Source organism: Chrysochloris asiatica, unplaced genomic scaffold (assembly GCF_000296735.1).
Source record: "Chrysochloris asiatica unplaced genomic scaffold, ChrAsi1.0 scaffold00059, whole genome shotgun sequence".
NCBI lineage: Eukaryota > Metazoa > Chordata > Mammalia > Afrosoricida > Chrysochloridae > Chrysochloris > Chrysochloris asiatica.
Window position 1 is genome coordinate 4,952,448 of NW_006408577.1, and position 16,516 is coordinate 4,968,963.

Here is a 16,516-nt window from a genome sequence, read left to right on the forward strand (position 1 = left end):
GATGTATGCATATTAAAATCTTATTTGCTTTGAAAGTCAGTACCTGCTAGTAAAATTCGTAGAGACATAATATGCATGAATTAGTAAATGGAAAACCAATTTGCTCCAAAAACTTTCACCCAAATTCCAATAAAAAGCTAAAAACAGTTGTGCTCTGTCCTATAAGGTTGCTGTGAGTTAGAAATGGGTCAAAAGCAATGGGTTTATAGAAGTCTCTATGTGACACAGACTTCCCTCTGCTTACAAGTGTGAGACCCGGGGTACATTATGTAACCACCATGAGCTTCAGTTTACTGAATGACAACAAACAGGATGATCTGTATCTGACAGGGCCATTGTCAGGATCAACTACAACAAAAACTGTAAGAGAGCCAAGCACTGAGTTAGTCTGTTTAAAGGAAAATTTTTGAAAAGAGTTTTCTACTTTATAGTGATGATTAGGAAAAAAAAAAAAAAAAGAGGGGTGTGAGGAATGGAATTAATACTTATTGAACACTCCTATATGTTTGACAGGGTCCTGGTGTGGCACACTAGGATAAACACTGAACTGCCAGCCACAAGGTTAGCAGTCAAACCTACCAGCTGCTCCTCAGAAACCTTATAAGGGTCGCTTGAGTCAGAACCTACTCAATGGCACTTAACAACATTAACACGAATTCATACTAGGTACTTAACAAACTTCAGGAGCTACAACCATCGGTGACTTTCATTGTCCACCAAAATATTTCATCATTTAAAATTGCTCTTAGTGTGCAGGAAAAAGATGGGTCAGTCAACTTCTGTAAAGATTGTTGTTGTTAAATGTCATTGAGTCAGTTCTGATTCATAGCTACCCTGTATTTGGTTTCCGAGGAGCAGCTGGTAGGTTTGAACTGTCAACTTTGTGGTTCAAAATCCAGTACTGACCCTACAATACCACACCTTGGAAACTTTATGCGGCAATTCTACTATGTCCTACAGAGTTGCCACAAATTAGAATAGACTAGACAGCAACATGTGTGCTTTAAAAGAGTTGCTGACATATTGTGGATTTGAGATACCAGTCCCTTTAAATATCATACAGTCAATTCTTGCTCTATTTTCATAGTTAAGATATATATTTTTTAAATCTTAAAAAAAATTAAAGACCACACAGAGGGAGGCATCAAGCTCTAGTCCTCTGTACTTGGAACTCAGTTGAGGCATAAATCCCTTGGTTGAGGGTCATGGTTTCATGGAACATCCTGTCAATTGGCCTAATAAAATTTTTAGTCCTTCTGCTCTATCTCCTAGTTCATTGCACAGTGTCTATAGTCTTAACATCTGGCAAGCTGCCAGTCAAGACACAAAAATTGGTCTCTATTCCCCTAAGGTCACAGAGGGAAGAGAAGAACCAGAAATAGAAGGAGGATATGGAATGTGATAGGAATTGCCTCCGTGAACAACTGTGTCCTTTGCCATGAGACCAGAACATCCTGGATGGTACCTGGCTACCATTACTGAGCATTTTTATCAAAGATGCTACAGAATAGTTGTGATCAAAAGGGAGGAAATATAGAACAAATTTTCAAATGCTCATGAAACCCAGGTTTTCTGAAGCCATGGAGGCTGGATAAACCACCAAAACTGTTGACTTGAGATCATCTTAAAACCAAAGATATCCTCTTAAGTCTTCTTAAAACCAAACAAAAGTTTAGCTTAAATAATAAACAGTGTCAGCCTTGAGCATTAGGCTCTCTTAAGATCTAACTATACTGAGTCCTGGTGTGGCATTGTAGGATAAGAACTGGACTACAAGTTCGGTTTGAACTGCAAGGTTGGCAGTTCAAATCCACCAACCCCTCCTTGGAAACCCTATACAGGATCACTATGAGTTGGAACTGAGTCTATGGCACTTAAAAACAACAGCCATACAGGATCAAATTGACAACGTCAACTCAGAAATTACATAGGCACTTGAGGGGGCAATAGGAGTCCTGGTGTGGCGCTGTGGGTTAATGTGCCAGACAGCAAAGCCATTTGAACTGAAAGGTCGGTGGTTCAAGCTCACCAGCTGCTCCTTGGAAACCCTATACAGGGTCGCTATGGGTCGGAACTGACTCAACGGCACTTAACAACAACAAACAACAAGATCATTTAACACGGGTGGAACAGCTTAGAAAAGAAGATGAGAATGGTTGCACAACTCAGAGACTACAGAGTTAGTGGCACTGTATTGCACAGGTAGAAACTGTTGGATTGGTGTGTGTTTTGCTGTGTAGATTCTCAACAACAGAAAAAAACAAAACGAAAAAAAAATTTTTTTTTAATTATCAAAGAGCTGTTGCTGTGCAGTACCTCCAGTGTGACACACCATTATTCCTCTGTGTGTGACTCCCAAATTTACCTTTTTAAGGCCGCAATAGATGCATCTAGTGGAAGATGGCCCTGCCTTAGACTTCTGAGAATAATGGCTAAATGATAAGCAGCAAAATTATCTGAGAGCAACCGTACAGTAACCCAAAAGACTACACAATCTGCATGTGGCCAAAAGTGAGATCGCTTTCTTCTGGGACTAGGGAAACTATTGTGGGCTGGGGGTCAGTCAGAAAACAAGTCTTCTCTTAATTTTGAGAGAAACTTAAATGGATTACTATTTACCATCCCTCATTGAGACGGACAGGCACAGTGGTTGCAGCAATGTGCACAAACGTTAACAACTGTGAGGAGGCACAGCTCTGGGCAGTGTTTCATTCTGTTGTACACAGGAATCGACTCGATGGCATCTAATAGCAACAACGTTAACCCTTTTAGGAAACTTGTCCAGGAATGAATTTCATCCTTGAAAAATTATCCTTGTGAAAGGAAACACAGCACCATTTTGCTTCATAATTGTTTTATTTTTAGCATATCATAGCTTAGAAATTTGTTTCTACTAATATCACACATGTAAGTTGAAGGGAATGAGACTTCCAAATGATTTGCACAGGCTTTAAAAAAAAAAACCTGCAGGAGGAAGCAAGTAAAAGCATCATTGGTTCCCCATGATCCCTGGAGATCACGCTGCACTTTGGGTAACAAGAATGTGCATTTGATTCATACTTCGTAATAACCTCTCTCCTAACAATCACAATTCCTTTTACTAGATATATTTTGCTGAGGATTAAACAGCACAAACCTAAGGATAAAGTGCAGGCCAGCATCAGCACATGAGCCTGGTAATTCAGTCCACCTTGGGTGAGAATGCACAGACACATATGTACACAAATACATACATATATTTAAAAAAGAAAAAAAGCTGGCACATTTCACCATCCTGCAAACTATAACACCTTATAGAACTACATACCTTTAAAAAATAACATGCTGTTTCATGTACATACAGACATTCTTTTCCTGGTCAATGCACAAATCAAAATTTTTTTTTTTTTTTAAATTAAAAGAAGCTATGCTGATAATGACAGATGTCTAGTTATAATTCATTTCCCTAATGTCAGTTAATATAGTCATGAGCAAAGCAAATATATTGCAAAAAAAAAAATTTTTTTTAATATGCTACTGTTAAAGCCCCAACAGGCTACTGGTTTCAGTTGTGCTTCCCAATCAAGCAAAATGTTGTTTCTACAATTCCTAACATTATTTATTTTGCTTCCTGCCAATCTTGTAAATAAATCATCTTGTGTGTCATTTCAGCATAAATGTTTCCTGGTGTTTGATTGCTTTGCCTATGTGGCATTTGGTTTCAAGCTGCCATTTTACCTTCATAAACATTTAAAACATCCTAAGTAGGAGGAAAATGCCCAAAGGCAGAGGAAAATGAAGCTGTAATTAGATCAGCAGTGTATGTTTTACGGCTTATCTAGTTTTCTGTGTTTATCAGAAATCTCTGCATCCACTATTGTATTGCCAATCAGAACAGTCAATCAGCATCTGGGAACTCCAGCAAAGAGAGGTCTTGATATCAGCATGTTTAATTTATTATTAGTATTATTGCAAAAGTACAGTTTTTCCCATGATTAGTGAAATAGAAAATATATAATTATTTAAGTATCTGCAGCCAGACCACAAAGAGGGGAGGGGAGAAGGAAAGAAAAGCAGAAAACAAGAGAGAAAATAGAAGTAGTATAAGTTAGCACATGAATTTGTAGTAAATTATAGAATATGACGTGCAATAGTGCAATTTTTCTTTGTTGTCCAGAAATGCAAGTCTTCATAGGAAGTCCACTGATCATACTTTCTTTGCTTCTATAAATTTAGTTGCGCGCCTGCCGAGGGTTAGAGCTCCTGCCAGACTTCTGACTCTGAGTGGAATCACTATGGCTAGAATCACTTTTACTCAGTCCAAGATGACGGAGCTTCATATCCCAGCGCTGTGAAATGTAAAACAGAAAATGCTCACGTGCATATCTCAACAGGATTATCATCATTTCTGTATTACTGAACAACTGAATAAGACCATAAAGTCAGATTGCTAAAGCATTTTACTACTTGTCCCTAAAGCATAAAATCCATATCCCAAGGCAACAACTAAAACTATGTTACATAAATATAGTTCTCTGATGTTAAAAGCACAAAGTAAAATTGGCCTACCATAATATAGTTCAGTAAGGGGGATACAAGTATCTACTAATATCTCTGAGGTTTTCCTGAAACTACACTACCTGGTTTTCAAAAAATGCTCAGCAAATGCAAGACTTACAGAATTCAAAAGAATTATGCTTCATCTTCCTCTTTAAAGACACAAAAGACCATAACCTTTTAAAGTCTGTGTGAATTGAGCAACTTTAAAAAATGGAGATTTGGGGGGTATTGATGGGTATGTCTGTTGAAAATATTTTTCTATGTGACATCTTCTAAGTACAGCAAATAAATCAGGCACGGTTCTGCTCTCAATGCTAACTTTACAAAGAAAGAACATAGCCACCATGATAGCCCTGATCAAACTTACTAACATTTCATATTAACAGTTAATAGTGTTGACATACAATATCATCGATTAAAAGTAATTTATATTATGAGTAGAGTCCTGGTGTGGTGCTGTAGATTAATACGCTGGACAGCAAGTTCGGTTTGAACTGCAAGGTCAGCACGATTCAAGCTCACCACTCACTCCTCAGAAACCCTATACAGGGTTGCTATGAGTCTGAACTGACTCAGTGGCGCTTACAACAGCATATTATGAGTATCATAGTTACTGAATAAGACACAGGACCACAGTTGTTGTTATTGTGCTTGTAAGTGCTGTTGAGTCGGTTTCAACTCATACACACAGGGGCCATGTACAGGGTTCCCAAGAAGCAGCCGGTGAGTTTGAAACAACGACTTTGCAGTTAGCAGTACAGTACTTATCCTACAGTGCCACACCAGGATTCCCAAGACTATAGTCGTTCTTGTTGTTAAGTACCACAGAGATGGCTCCAACTTACAGCATCCTTGTGTAGGGTTTCCAAGGAATGAGTAAAGCTTGACCTTCAGTTCAAACTGACCTTGCAGTTCAGCACATTAATCCAAATTGCCATGCCAGGACTCCATTTCATTCCTAACAAGCTCCCCAGTGATACTTACATTGCTAGTCTAGGACTTCACTTAGAGTAGTAAGGAGCTAATATCCGATGGCTCAGTTTAAATTCTAGCTTCCTCTTTCAATGTTATAAGTTTCTTCAACTCACTAGTCCTTATTTTCATCATTTACAACAATGACATTAAAAAAAAATCTACTTAAAAGAGTATTCTGAAAATTAGCTGATGACAATTTATAAAGCATTTAGCACATTAATAACTATTAGCCACTGTTATGATTTTCCTATTACTGGAAGTAGCAATTCTTTCTTCATTTAGTACATTTTTGTCCTGAAATTTAAAAGTGATTGTTTTTCATATCTAAAAAGGTTAGACAGTGTAATTATCAGCTCCCCAATACAGCCCAAATATTTTAACTTGAATAATCTACCTTAACAAAGACTTAAGCATTTAAACCATTTACTCAGCATTCATAGTGGTTACGAATTGGGCTGTGAACCTTAAGGTCAGCAGTTTGAAACTACCAGCTATTCTATGGGAGAAAGATGAGGCTTTCTGCTCCCATAAAGATTTATAGCCTCGGAAAACCTGTACAGGGTTGCTGTGAGTCAGAACTGACTCCATGGCATATCACCACCTCCACCACTCAGCATTGTCATTAGGTCTTAACATTTTTTTTTTTTAAATGGATTCCATAAAACTCTTGCTTGCATCCTCAAATTGAGTAAAACATTACATTAAGTATAGATCTCAATCATTCTAGCCCAAAGAGACATTTTTTTTTTTTTAACTTAAGCAGGTTAGCCCTAAATATCTAGATATGGAATAAAATTTTTTTAAGTTATTGGTTCATTTCTTCCCTTGGGCATGGTTAAATCCAGATGTAATATAAACAACCTCCCAATAATAACTTTTGTGAATTCCCTGTAGAAGGCAATGGGAACATGTTCCCCTGATTCAGAAATAGGACAAATGAAGTCATATGCTCTGGGTCTTTACATGATGATATTGTTTTGGTACCAAAAGAATAGCAGCAAACCTTATTGCATGCTTTTTAGCAGGGATGCTAAAAGCTCTCCCAACTGGTACAGAAATTTAGAACACTTTCCTGTGCTGCATTAGCAAGTAGAAAACCTAATTTAAAGGACAGTAAGAGAATCCAACACACTTAAGAGACACTTTTTTCTTTTAACAACCACCAAACTTATTGAAGAGATATAAATAAAGAACTTGCAGAAATCTGAACATGAAATGCATTATCACTTTTGACAAAAATACTGGGGTATGGGTTAAAAGTACTTGCTGGAGGGTGATTTCTTCATGAAAAACAATTCCTTCTACATTTCTGTAGGTCACTTAAATCCAAATGTGTCTTCTGTGTCAAGTGCCAGATGTAGATGATAAACTGCCCAAGGGTATTTAACCTACCCTGCAAATTTTCCCAAGCCTTGAAACTTGCAGAAGAAAGAGGATGTTTTATGTTTGGTACAGATTCCACCCCCGCTTCACACACAGCCTTTTAGATTTCTTGTCCCTTTACACAGACTGTCCCACATTATTTTCTTTGAAGCAGATTCAGTTAGGGTAGTAGGAAGAAATATAACCCTTTATAAGAAAGTATTTTACTGTGTGATTGAAAAAAAAAAAGTTTCCACTCCAGATCTAAGCATCATCGGCTTAAAAGTAAAGCTATCTTACAGCTTTAAGGGTCCTATTTGGTACAATTTCTTATATACAGATGAGTGCAGTTGCACAGGAATTGGTGTCTGTGTATGAGTGGGCTGCAAAAAGTTCATGGAAAAATTCCATTATCTGTTAATGATATTTTTCACGAACTTGTTGAAACTGCCTTATATTTAGACAGACATTGGCCGTTTCCTACCTATCATTTACTCTCCCTTTGTTTGACCCATGGAGTCCATTGGTGGTATAAACTTCTAGCGTGTTTGATTGCTAACCTATAGATTGGAGGTTCGTGTTTATACTGAAGCACCTCGGAAGAAAGACATGGTGAACTACTTCTGAAATATCAGCCTCAAAAAGCCCATGAAGTGCTGTTCTTCTCTGACACACATGGGGTCACCACAATTCAGAATTTACTCCAGTGTAACTTGTGTGTTTTTTTTCTTTGACTTTGAATAAATGTCATTTTATTAAGTGAAGCACTTTGTTATTGTTATTAAGTGCTGTTGAGTCAATTGCGACCCTGTATAGGGTTTCCAAGGAGCAGCTGGTGAGCTTGAACCACTGACCCTGTACTTCAAATGACTTTGCAGTCTGACTCATTAGCCCACAGCAATATGCTCAGTTAAATAACTGCATTTCTCAGCTTCTGGCAGTTAGAAATGGACATGTGATCCAATTCTGATCAAAGAGATATAAGCAAAAGTTACTGGATGGGGTACCTAGGAACCCCTTTACCCTCTCTTTTTGCCTGAAATGGAGACAAGATGTTGGAGGTTAGCTGCCATCTTGTGACTTCTGAGTGAGCATTAAGAATGGCAGAGTAAAATGCTAGAAGAAGCCTGGAGCCCTAATGGCAACATGGGACCCCCTTATCAGCACTGGACTGATTACTTCTAGGTTTTTCATTGTGAGAAGCTAGACACCTCGTAGTGCTGAAAAATTTATTCCTTAAATCAAATAAACATCAAAGACAAACTTAGTCCTTAGAGTTTTCAACGTATTTATTTCAGATTTTGACAGGATAATGCAATGGACCAAAAGGTCAGTTTGAACCACAAGCTCAGTGGTTCAAATTCACTAGCCACTCCTTGGAAACCCTACACAGGGTCACTGTGAGTCAGAACCAACTCAAAGGCACATAACAACAACAATGCAGTTAAGGGAAACTATCAAATTTAAGTGATAGATGGCTGGTTTTCTATTTTGTGTATATGTATGTGTGTGTATTACTTTGGTTATAAAATAGAAGCTTACCTTAACTTTTTTACCAAGTCGATCTTTCCATTTCTCAGCTATAGAACCTTCCACCAGGAGTAATCTGTACAATTAAAGAAGCAATCCTTTTTGAAAGTTAAGACATACCACTGATAAATACAAAGAATTGGTGCCAAGAATTTATCTGTATAATCAAGACTGGGAAAGCAAAGTTTTAGAGTATGATTCTTTACCTTTTGGAAGTCACAAGCCTCTTTCAGGATAAAATAAAAGTTATGAATCCTCGCCCAGAAAAAAATGCATATATGTACTTTTGAATCCAATATATAAAATTGTGGGATCCATTGAAAACCCATTTATGATTCCCTAGAAGGTACACAGATATCAAAGGAAAGATCTCTAGAAAGAATTGCAATCAGTGAGAGAGGCAAAGAAATGTTTCTAAATCCTTAAGGAGTGAATTACCTGGAACGTTCCTCATCTTCATAGCCCATGATGACATATTCCTCATTAACGTTAAGTGGAGGACACAGGCATCCAGAGCTGGTATAAAGGTTCACAGTGTCTCTTGGAATGTTTACCAGTGAAGCCTTCAGAATCTCCTTCACTTCGACTACTGCAGTCACATCATGGCACTTTGTCTTTATCTCTTTAACTTTTGCCCGAATGACTGAGATAAAAGACAATAAAGGTTATATGGTAATATGATACACACTTGGTGCCTCATTTGAAAACAAAATAGACAAGTTGGCTTTTGTCCTGTCAATTCTTATCTACCTGATGTTCAGTGAATAGAGGAGAAAAATCACTCAGATATTTTGCCTTAGGCTGTACTGAATGACACCTCTGCCCCCTTAATGCTTAGTGCCACCCCCTTCCCGCAGTGTGTATGTTTGTGTGTATGTGTACATATGTGGGCATGTGTCTCATTGGAAGAGACTTAAGTAATCAAAAGTTAAGTGAATATCCTGAAATCATTTTACTCCAATTTCAATCTCTGTCTACAGGAACTTAAACTATGTTAACTTCACCATCGCTCTGGACTGCGAACCAGAAGCTCAGCTGTTCAAACTTACCAGCTGCTTCTCAGAAACCTATAAAGGAACAAACTCAACAGTACTTAACAACAAAAATGCTTTGTTTTCTTGCCAGCATGTTTTTATCAGGTCTACTCATATATTTTCTGAGGGACTGTTTAGTGTGATAAAGTGATTCTGTCTCATAGTGTTCTCAAATTAATTTTATGACCTTTTATCTTCCTTATCTTACCTCATTGTTCAACCCTCAGTTGCACTGTTCCTTTGTTTTACTGTTGTTGCTGTTATTAAGTGCCATCGAGTTGGTTCTGACTCATAACAACCCTGTATAGGGTTCCCAAGGAGTGACTTTTGGGTTTGAACCACCAACCTTGTGGATAGCAGTTCAGTTGCCACCCTTAGATTTTATTTCCTTCATTTGCTTTGAAGTTAAGCACACCAACATCCCTTCTACATACATGCTACAGACAGACTATGTTCTGAAACAACCATTTTATTATTCTACCTCTTCTCTTAGTAGATATTAAAGTAGATACTCTCTGGTAGCATAGTGTGTTACAAGTTGGGCTGCTAACCACAAGGTCAGCAGTTTAAATCCATCAGGGTCACTGTGAGTAGGAACTGACTCAATGGCACACCACCACTACTACCAGCAGCAGAAATTCTGGGGTCCAATTTATCTTACAAGATTCATCTGACTTCTTAATCTGTAGCCAAACTACCTTTAAAATAAAGAAACCAATCCTTTGCAAAGCCAAAGTAGCTGGCAGAGTCTAAAGAAAAAAATTACAGTTTTGTGTCTTTTCTGTATCTCTCTCCTTTAGGAAGAGTCAAATTCTTTAGGTTTCTACTTCAGATAAATGTTTTTGTTTTGCTTTGTTTTTAAAGAAAAAAGAGTTTGGAAAAGGCTACGGAGAAGTAAAACTGTAATTAGTGAGAAGCCAATGGCTTTACTTCAATATCCATAATGGCTACCCAAAAGAATCCACTTCCTGAGAGCCATTTTCACCTGGATCCTTTCCCACATATTTTAGGGGTTTTGAGCTACAAAGGAATGGGGAAAAATAATCCATGAAAGTATAAAGCTAGCTAATAAACCATTCTTCTGTCAATCTCCCAACTTCATCCAAAATTGACTCATTACTATTCCAACAGTAAGCATACCAGGGAGCCCTGATGGTGTAGTGAGTGGGTTATGCATTGGCTGGTAATGATAGGGCCAACAGTTCGAATCTACCAGCCACTCTATGGAAGAAAGAGGAGGCTTTCTGGTCCTGTAAAGATTTACTGTCTCAGAAACCCTATCTAGGGTCACTAAGAGTTAGGACTGACTTCATCGCACACAACAACATAACATATAAACAAAAATTAAGTTACTAACTAATTCTAAAAACTTTAGCATTGAGGGATTGCAACTAATGTCACTGACAAGAATGTGTATAACGTGTTGAATGTGAAATTGGCACTGTAAACTTTCACATAAACTTTCTCATAAAATAAATAAACTTTCAGTAAAATGTGTATTTTTTTCAATTTTTTAAGAAAAATACTTTAGCACCAAACCTTATTTTTGTTTCAGAGACTCATCTGCCTGAGAACTTGTAGCAAGCTGTCTAGCCATTCCTGCTTGGCAAGATTGGCAAGGAATCCATTTCTATTACAGTTCTCTCTAGTCTGTATTTTAACAAAAATTAAGATTGCTCTTTTCCAAATGCCAGTAGGGAAAATCAGATGATATATTCAGAACTCCAGCCAGGAGATATTTTTTTGTGTCTTATTGCATCCTACAAATACTAAAGATTAGTGAACTGTGTAATGTTCTCAAACTAATGATTTATTTACCCAATGTGACTATTTTCATTAGAAACTTTTAACACATGTACCAACTCCAAAATAAATATCTCTCTACAAGACCTATTTTATTATTCAAGTAATTTTGCTAAAACTCCAGAATTTTGACTGAATGAATCAGCATATTGTTTTTTGCATTTGGGGGTGTACGAATCTATCTGAATTATCATTTGCTCTCATTTTCTCTTTGATTTCTTGATAGACACAAGCAGAGATATGGTAAGAAAGAAAAATCAACACATTTTGGAAAGAAACATCCATTTTCTTTTTAAATATTTTTCTTCTAATTAATTATTTTAGTTCCTGCTTTCCCCAAATAAAATGAAAGTTTCAAACAAATTAAAATCCTTAAGTTGTGAGCACCATGGCTACCAATTGACTTGTTGTTAAGTGCTGTCGAGTTGTTCAACAACTGTGAGTTGTGGTTATGTGCTGTGGAGTCAGTTCCAGTAGGAGAAATAAACTCTCTTTTCCTCTAATGTAATCTGTACCCTATATTATTTTATTACATTCATTCAGCTCCTCTCTTTAAGATCTTCCCTTTCCATGACGTCTAACCACTAGTATTTCAATTTTTACCGCAGTAGCAGCACCAACTATTTCAGCACTAAGGATGTTGGATAAATAAAAACTAATAAGTAAAGACACATAAAATAAATACTAACTCAACTAAGTTTCCCTGATTTATTTTTTTCTTATTTGTACTTTTGGTTCTAGTATAACTATACTTAAATCCATATAGCGTTTTTCAATCTTAGAAAACTAAACTCCTAAAAATTAAGACCCTTAAAGGTTTCCACATTAGTTTGTAAAGGAACAGGTCCTCAAAAAAGAAGTCAGGCATTTGGATTCTTCTATCAACATAACCTTTCAACCTTGGAGGATTCATCCATCATTGACTAAGACAAAGGAGGCTGCTCTTAAAGTAGTTAGCAAAATCATAATAGTAATAATTCATTCCATTGGAGAAAAACTTGGTGCATTTAAAAACTTATTTTTAAAGAGGTTTAATTTTAAACTGAGAATTTTATATAGTTTTTTAATACATACTTCCAGAGGGTTTACCTATTTCTTTCCTTCTGATTTCCATAAAGTATAAAAGTAGAAATAAATATTCTCTCGATGCCCAACATTCTCTAAAACAGGGCTTATAAACGTAATAATTAAGTACAGGTTAATAGTGAAAAGTTCACTTTAAAATCTATTTAATTGCCAAGTTTATTCATCGATTCTGCATCATAAGTCTTTTTATGATCTTTATTAATTCATATTGTTGTTGTTGTTAAGTGCCGTTGAGTTGATTCCAACTTATAGCAACTCTGTATCGAGTTTTCAAGGAGCCGTCAACCTTAAGGTTAGCAGTCCAGTGCTTATCCTACACCATAGATGCTGGAGTACAATAAATATTGATTTTTCCCTTACTTATCAACTGGAAACTCTATCAATTGATTCTTCTAAATATGAAGGTAATTGAGTAAGAAGCACACCAATATCCAATTGTACATTCTAAATATAACTGAAAGGACAACTTTACTCAATAATCACTGACAAAATCAGAATAATATCATATCTCACAGTGTTAAGATGGAGCGCAGTTCCTTGCACAGAATTGGCAGGCTTTGTTCTCTTACCATTGAGTTTGGCAGCTACATTTGGATTTGTAGCCATTCAATTAATATTTAGTTTATCAGAATGCCACATTTCTAGACTTAGCTAACTAAAGAAATATTATAGTTGCTGGTGCTGGTGCTGGTGGTGTGCTGTGGAGTTGGTTCTGACTCATAGCAATGCTGTATAGGGTTTCCAAGGCTGTAAATCTTTACAGGAACAGAAAACCTCATCTTCCTCCCATCGAACCACTGGTAGTTTCGAACTGCTGACTGTGCGATTAGCAGTCTGACTTATAACCACTACGCTACCAAAATATAAATATATTATAGAAGTATCTAGCAACTACTTCTTTTCAGTGTTACTTTCTAGCTCTGTCAATGCTTTCCATGGGTATAATGATGGGGAAAAAAACAAAATTGGTTCATTCAACCATTTCTGAGGAAGGTGGTGGAGAAGAATATGAAAAGTACCATGGACTGTCAGAAGACTCTGTGTTGGAAGAAGCACAGTCAGAAAGCTCCTTGGAAGCCAGGATGGTGAGACTTCATCTCTCTGACTCTGGACATAAAATCAGGAGAGTAGGACAGCATGCTTGGGAAATTAGAGTGTCAGGGAATAGAGGAAGACCCTCAGTGAGATGGGCTGGCATGGGGCAGTAGCCATGGGCTCAAACAGAACAATGATTGTGAGGACTGGGCAGGACCAGGCGGCATTTCATTCTTTTGTGCATATGGTTGCTATGAGTTGGAACCAATTCAGTAGCACCTAACAACAACAACAATGCATCAAAGTGCTCTTCTATTTATCTTTATGTAGCCAAAGTTAAAATACAACCTGAAACTCCACACACACGAACTCAAATTCTCAGCCTTCAGATAGAAAAGAGTCTCACCTATTTTGAAATTCATCCCTGTGTACTTTCTTGGATGGTTCTAAGGTACTGTGAATGCTACCTAATATGTTTTAAATTTTCTGGGTAGTGCAAACTATTACTTCACTCCAAACAATGGAGATTCAAATTGACGCAGAGACACCTAAAAAAAAAAAAAAGACCAGCTAATCTGCTTCCAAAAACCAGCCATTAAAAGCTCATTGGAGCTACTGTTTCTCCACATCTATGAAGAAGCTATTTTTAAAGGGAAAATGAAGCTTCATGAAGGGAAAATTGGTTGGACACCAACTGATCTTTAACCAAGTAATCCAAGTCAACATTACCAACAGGAGCAACAGGCATCATACAATTTCTAATGTCATACATGAAGGACACATCATTCACATAGCTCCTCACCCAAAATGGTATGTATGATCTACATCTAAAAAGTGAAGAAATAGGCCAGCTCAAATTGTGGGATAGTCTACAAAACTGGCCTGTCTTCTTCAAAGATGTCAAAGTCATAAAAGATTTTTAAAAAGCCAAAGCTCTGTTCCAGATTAAAGGAGATTAAACAGACATGACAACTAAATATAACATTCTGCAGAAAGGATTTGGGGGAGGAGGACTGGCTATGCAGAACATGACAATAATTGTTAAAATCTGAATGTGAATTCCACATTAGATATGATAATTACACACAAAAAAGTGGTTTTGTTGAAACACACACACCAAAAAATCTAATTGAGCACCATTCTACTTTGACACACATGAGCTCATCATCAGTTAGAATCAACTCAAAGGCAGCTAGTTTAATATGCTTTAAAATCAAACATTTACTCAGAATTTTATCCACATGAGACATTTTAATTGTTTTGGCAAAGGGACTATGCTCCCAAAAGTTGTGTTTGTTTTTAATACTTATTTTTAAACTGCTGTACTTGTTTACACGTACACACAAACATACACGGATTTCTTACGCAGCAGTTTCTAGGTCTTCCTTGCAGATATCCTTACCATAGTTGTAATTGTTCCGGAAATAGGTCTTCTGTGTAGCTCTAATAGGCTTACATTTGCAGCGTTCTGAAAAATACAATATTTTAACTTTAAGTAGAATTTTAAGTTTCTTTTTTTTTATGCACATTAGTTTGTTAAGACTAGATCAGAATTTGGTAGTCAGTAGGTTCTTAGAAATTATATGTGTCTGTATAAATTGCTATAAATTGAAACAACTTCACGAAAATGGGTTTGGTTTCATTCAGTATCAGTATGCTGTTAAATTCCCATCTTCCCTCAGAACATCCAAATCCTGAGGGAACATTTTTCATCAATGTTGTGATTTAAAGTGTATTTTCCAAAAATATGTATTGCAAATCCTAATCCTTACACCTGTGATTATAATCCCATTTGGGAATGGATTTTCTTTGTTATGTGAGGCAGTATTAGTATAGGATGTATCTTAAATCAATCTCTTGATAAAGCACAAACAAGCAAGTATGCAGGCAAAAATAAAGCAAAGATAGATGTCAAGCCACATCAGAACAGAAGCTCAGAAGAGCCAAGAACCTTCTTTCACAGTCCACGGAGAAAGGCAGCCATGGACCAACACCCTGAATTCAGACTTGTAGCCTCCTGACAGTCAGAAAATACACTGCTGTTTGTTAATGACACTCGTGCTATTTCTATTATAGCAACACTCCATAACAAAGACAACCATACATAAGAGTGTGACCCCTAAATCCTGATAGATGTATGCTTAGTTCATATGGGAGTAGAATCAATTTCCTGTTTATGCTCAGGTTTAGCCCTGGGGAGTACCACTTAACCTTTATATGAGAAAGGGATTCAAAGAGTTTATGGGAAAATTACATTATCTTTTAATTCCATTTCCCCATTAATATATGTTGTGCTGTGGGTTACTGCACTGGACTTCAAAGTCAGTTTGAACTACAAAATCAGCGGTTCAAGCCCACCAGAAGCTCCTCAGAAACCCTATACATGTTCGCTGCTGTCGGAACTGACTCAAAGGCACATAACATATATGTTTTACAGACACATAGTACTCCTCCAATTATTAGCTCATGGATCTTAAAGCAACTCAATAACACAAGCAGATATTCTTACCACCCTAGTCTACTATGGGAGTCCTTGTGTGGCACCATAGCATAAGCACTAGAGTCCTGGTGTGGTGCTTGTACTGGACTGCAAAGTTGGTTTGAATAGCAAACTCAGAGGCTCGAGCGCTCCTCAGAAACCCTCTACAGCATTACTAGGAGTTGGAACTGACTCAACAGCAATCAACAACAGCAACAACTAACTACAAGATTGGTGGTTCAAACCCACCAGCTACTCCGTGGATACCCGATACAGCTTAACCCTGTATCGGGTGTCCATGGAGTATGATTGAGTCAGAACAATTCAAAGGCAATTAACACCAACGAAAGGTCTACTGATGACACTCAGAGGGGCTAAATGGCCTGCCCAGACAATAATTGGTCATTCAAAGATCTGAACACATCTTTCTCTGACTTGAAATCCTGTGATATTAATGCAAGTCTTAAAAAAGAGGACTTTCAAACCCCTTTTCTAGGTAGAGTAACTGGGATTGTACATGATATTGTTATGCTTATTTAGAAATTACTGTGCACATATTTTGAAAATAGAATTTCCATGTTTTTTAAGCATTTAGTGAGCAAAACTACTTTCTACACAATAAATTTGAATTATCTCAAAATATGTTTTATATATATATATTATATATATATAG

At 37.0% G+C, this 16,516-nt stretch overlaps 1 protein-coding gene across 1 annotated transcript in view; it reads right to left on the reverse strand.

The window, feature by feature from the left end:
• Positions 1 to 3,920: 3,920 nt before the first annotated feature.
• The window catches only part of FRZB (frizzled-related protein), a 52,018-nt gene continuing 39,422 nt past the window's right edge, over positions 3,921 to 16,516 (reverse strand). Inside the window, exons 3-6 of the mRNA XM_006864026.1 lie at positions 14,767 to 14,832; positions 8,845 to 9,049; positions 8,419 to 8,482; positions 3,921 to 4,328 (exon numbers count right to left, since the gene is read on the reverse strand). Coding sequence (XP_006864088.1) covers positions 4,212 to 4,328; positions 8,419 to 8,482; positions 8,845 to 9,049; positions 14,767 to 14,832 — 452 coding nt within the window. The 3' untranslated portion in view covers positions 3,921 to 4,211. The remainder of the gene's footprint in view (positions 4,329 to 8,418; positions 8,483 to 8,844; positions 9,050 to 14,766; positions 14,833 to 16,516) is intronic.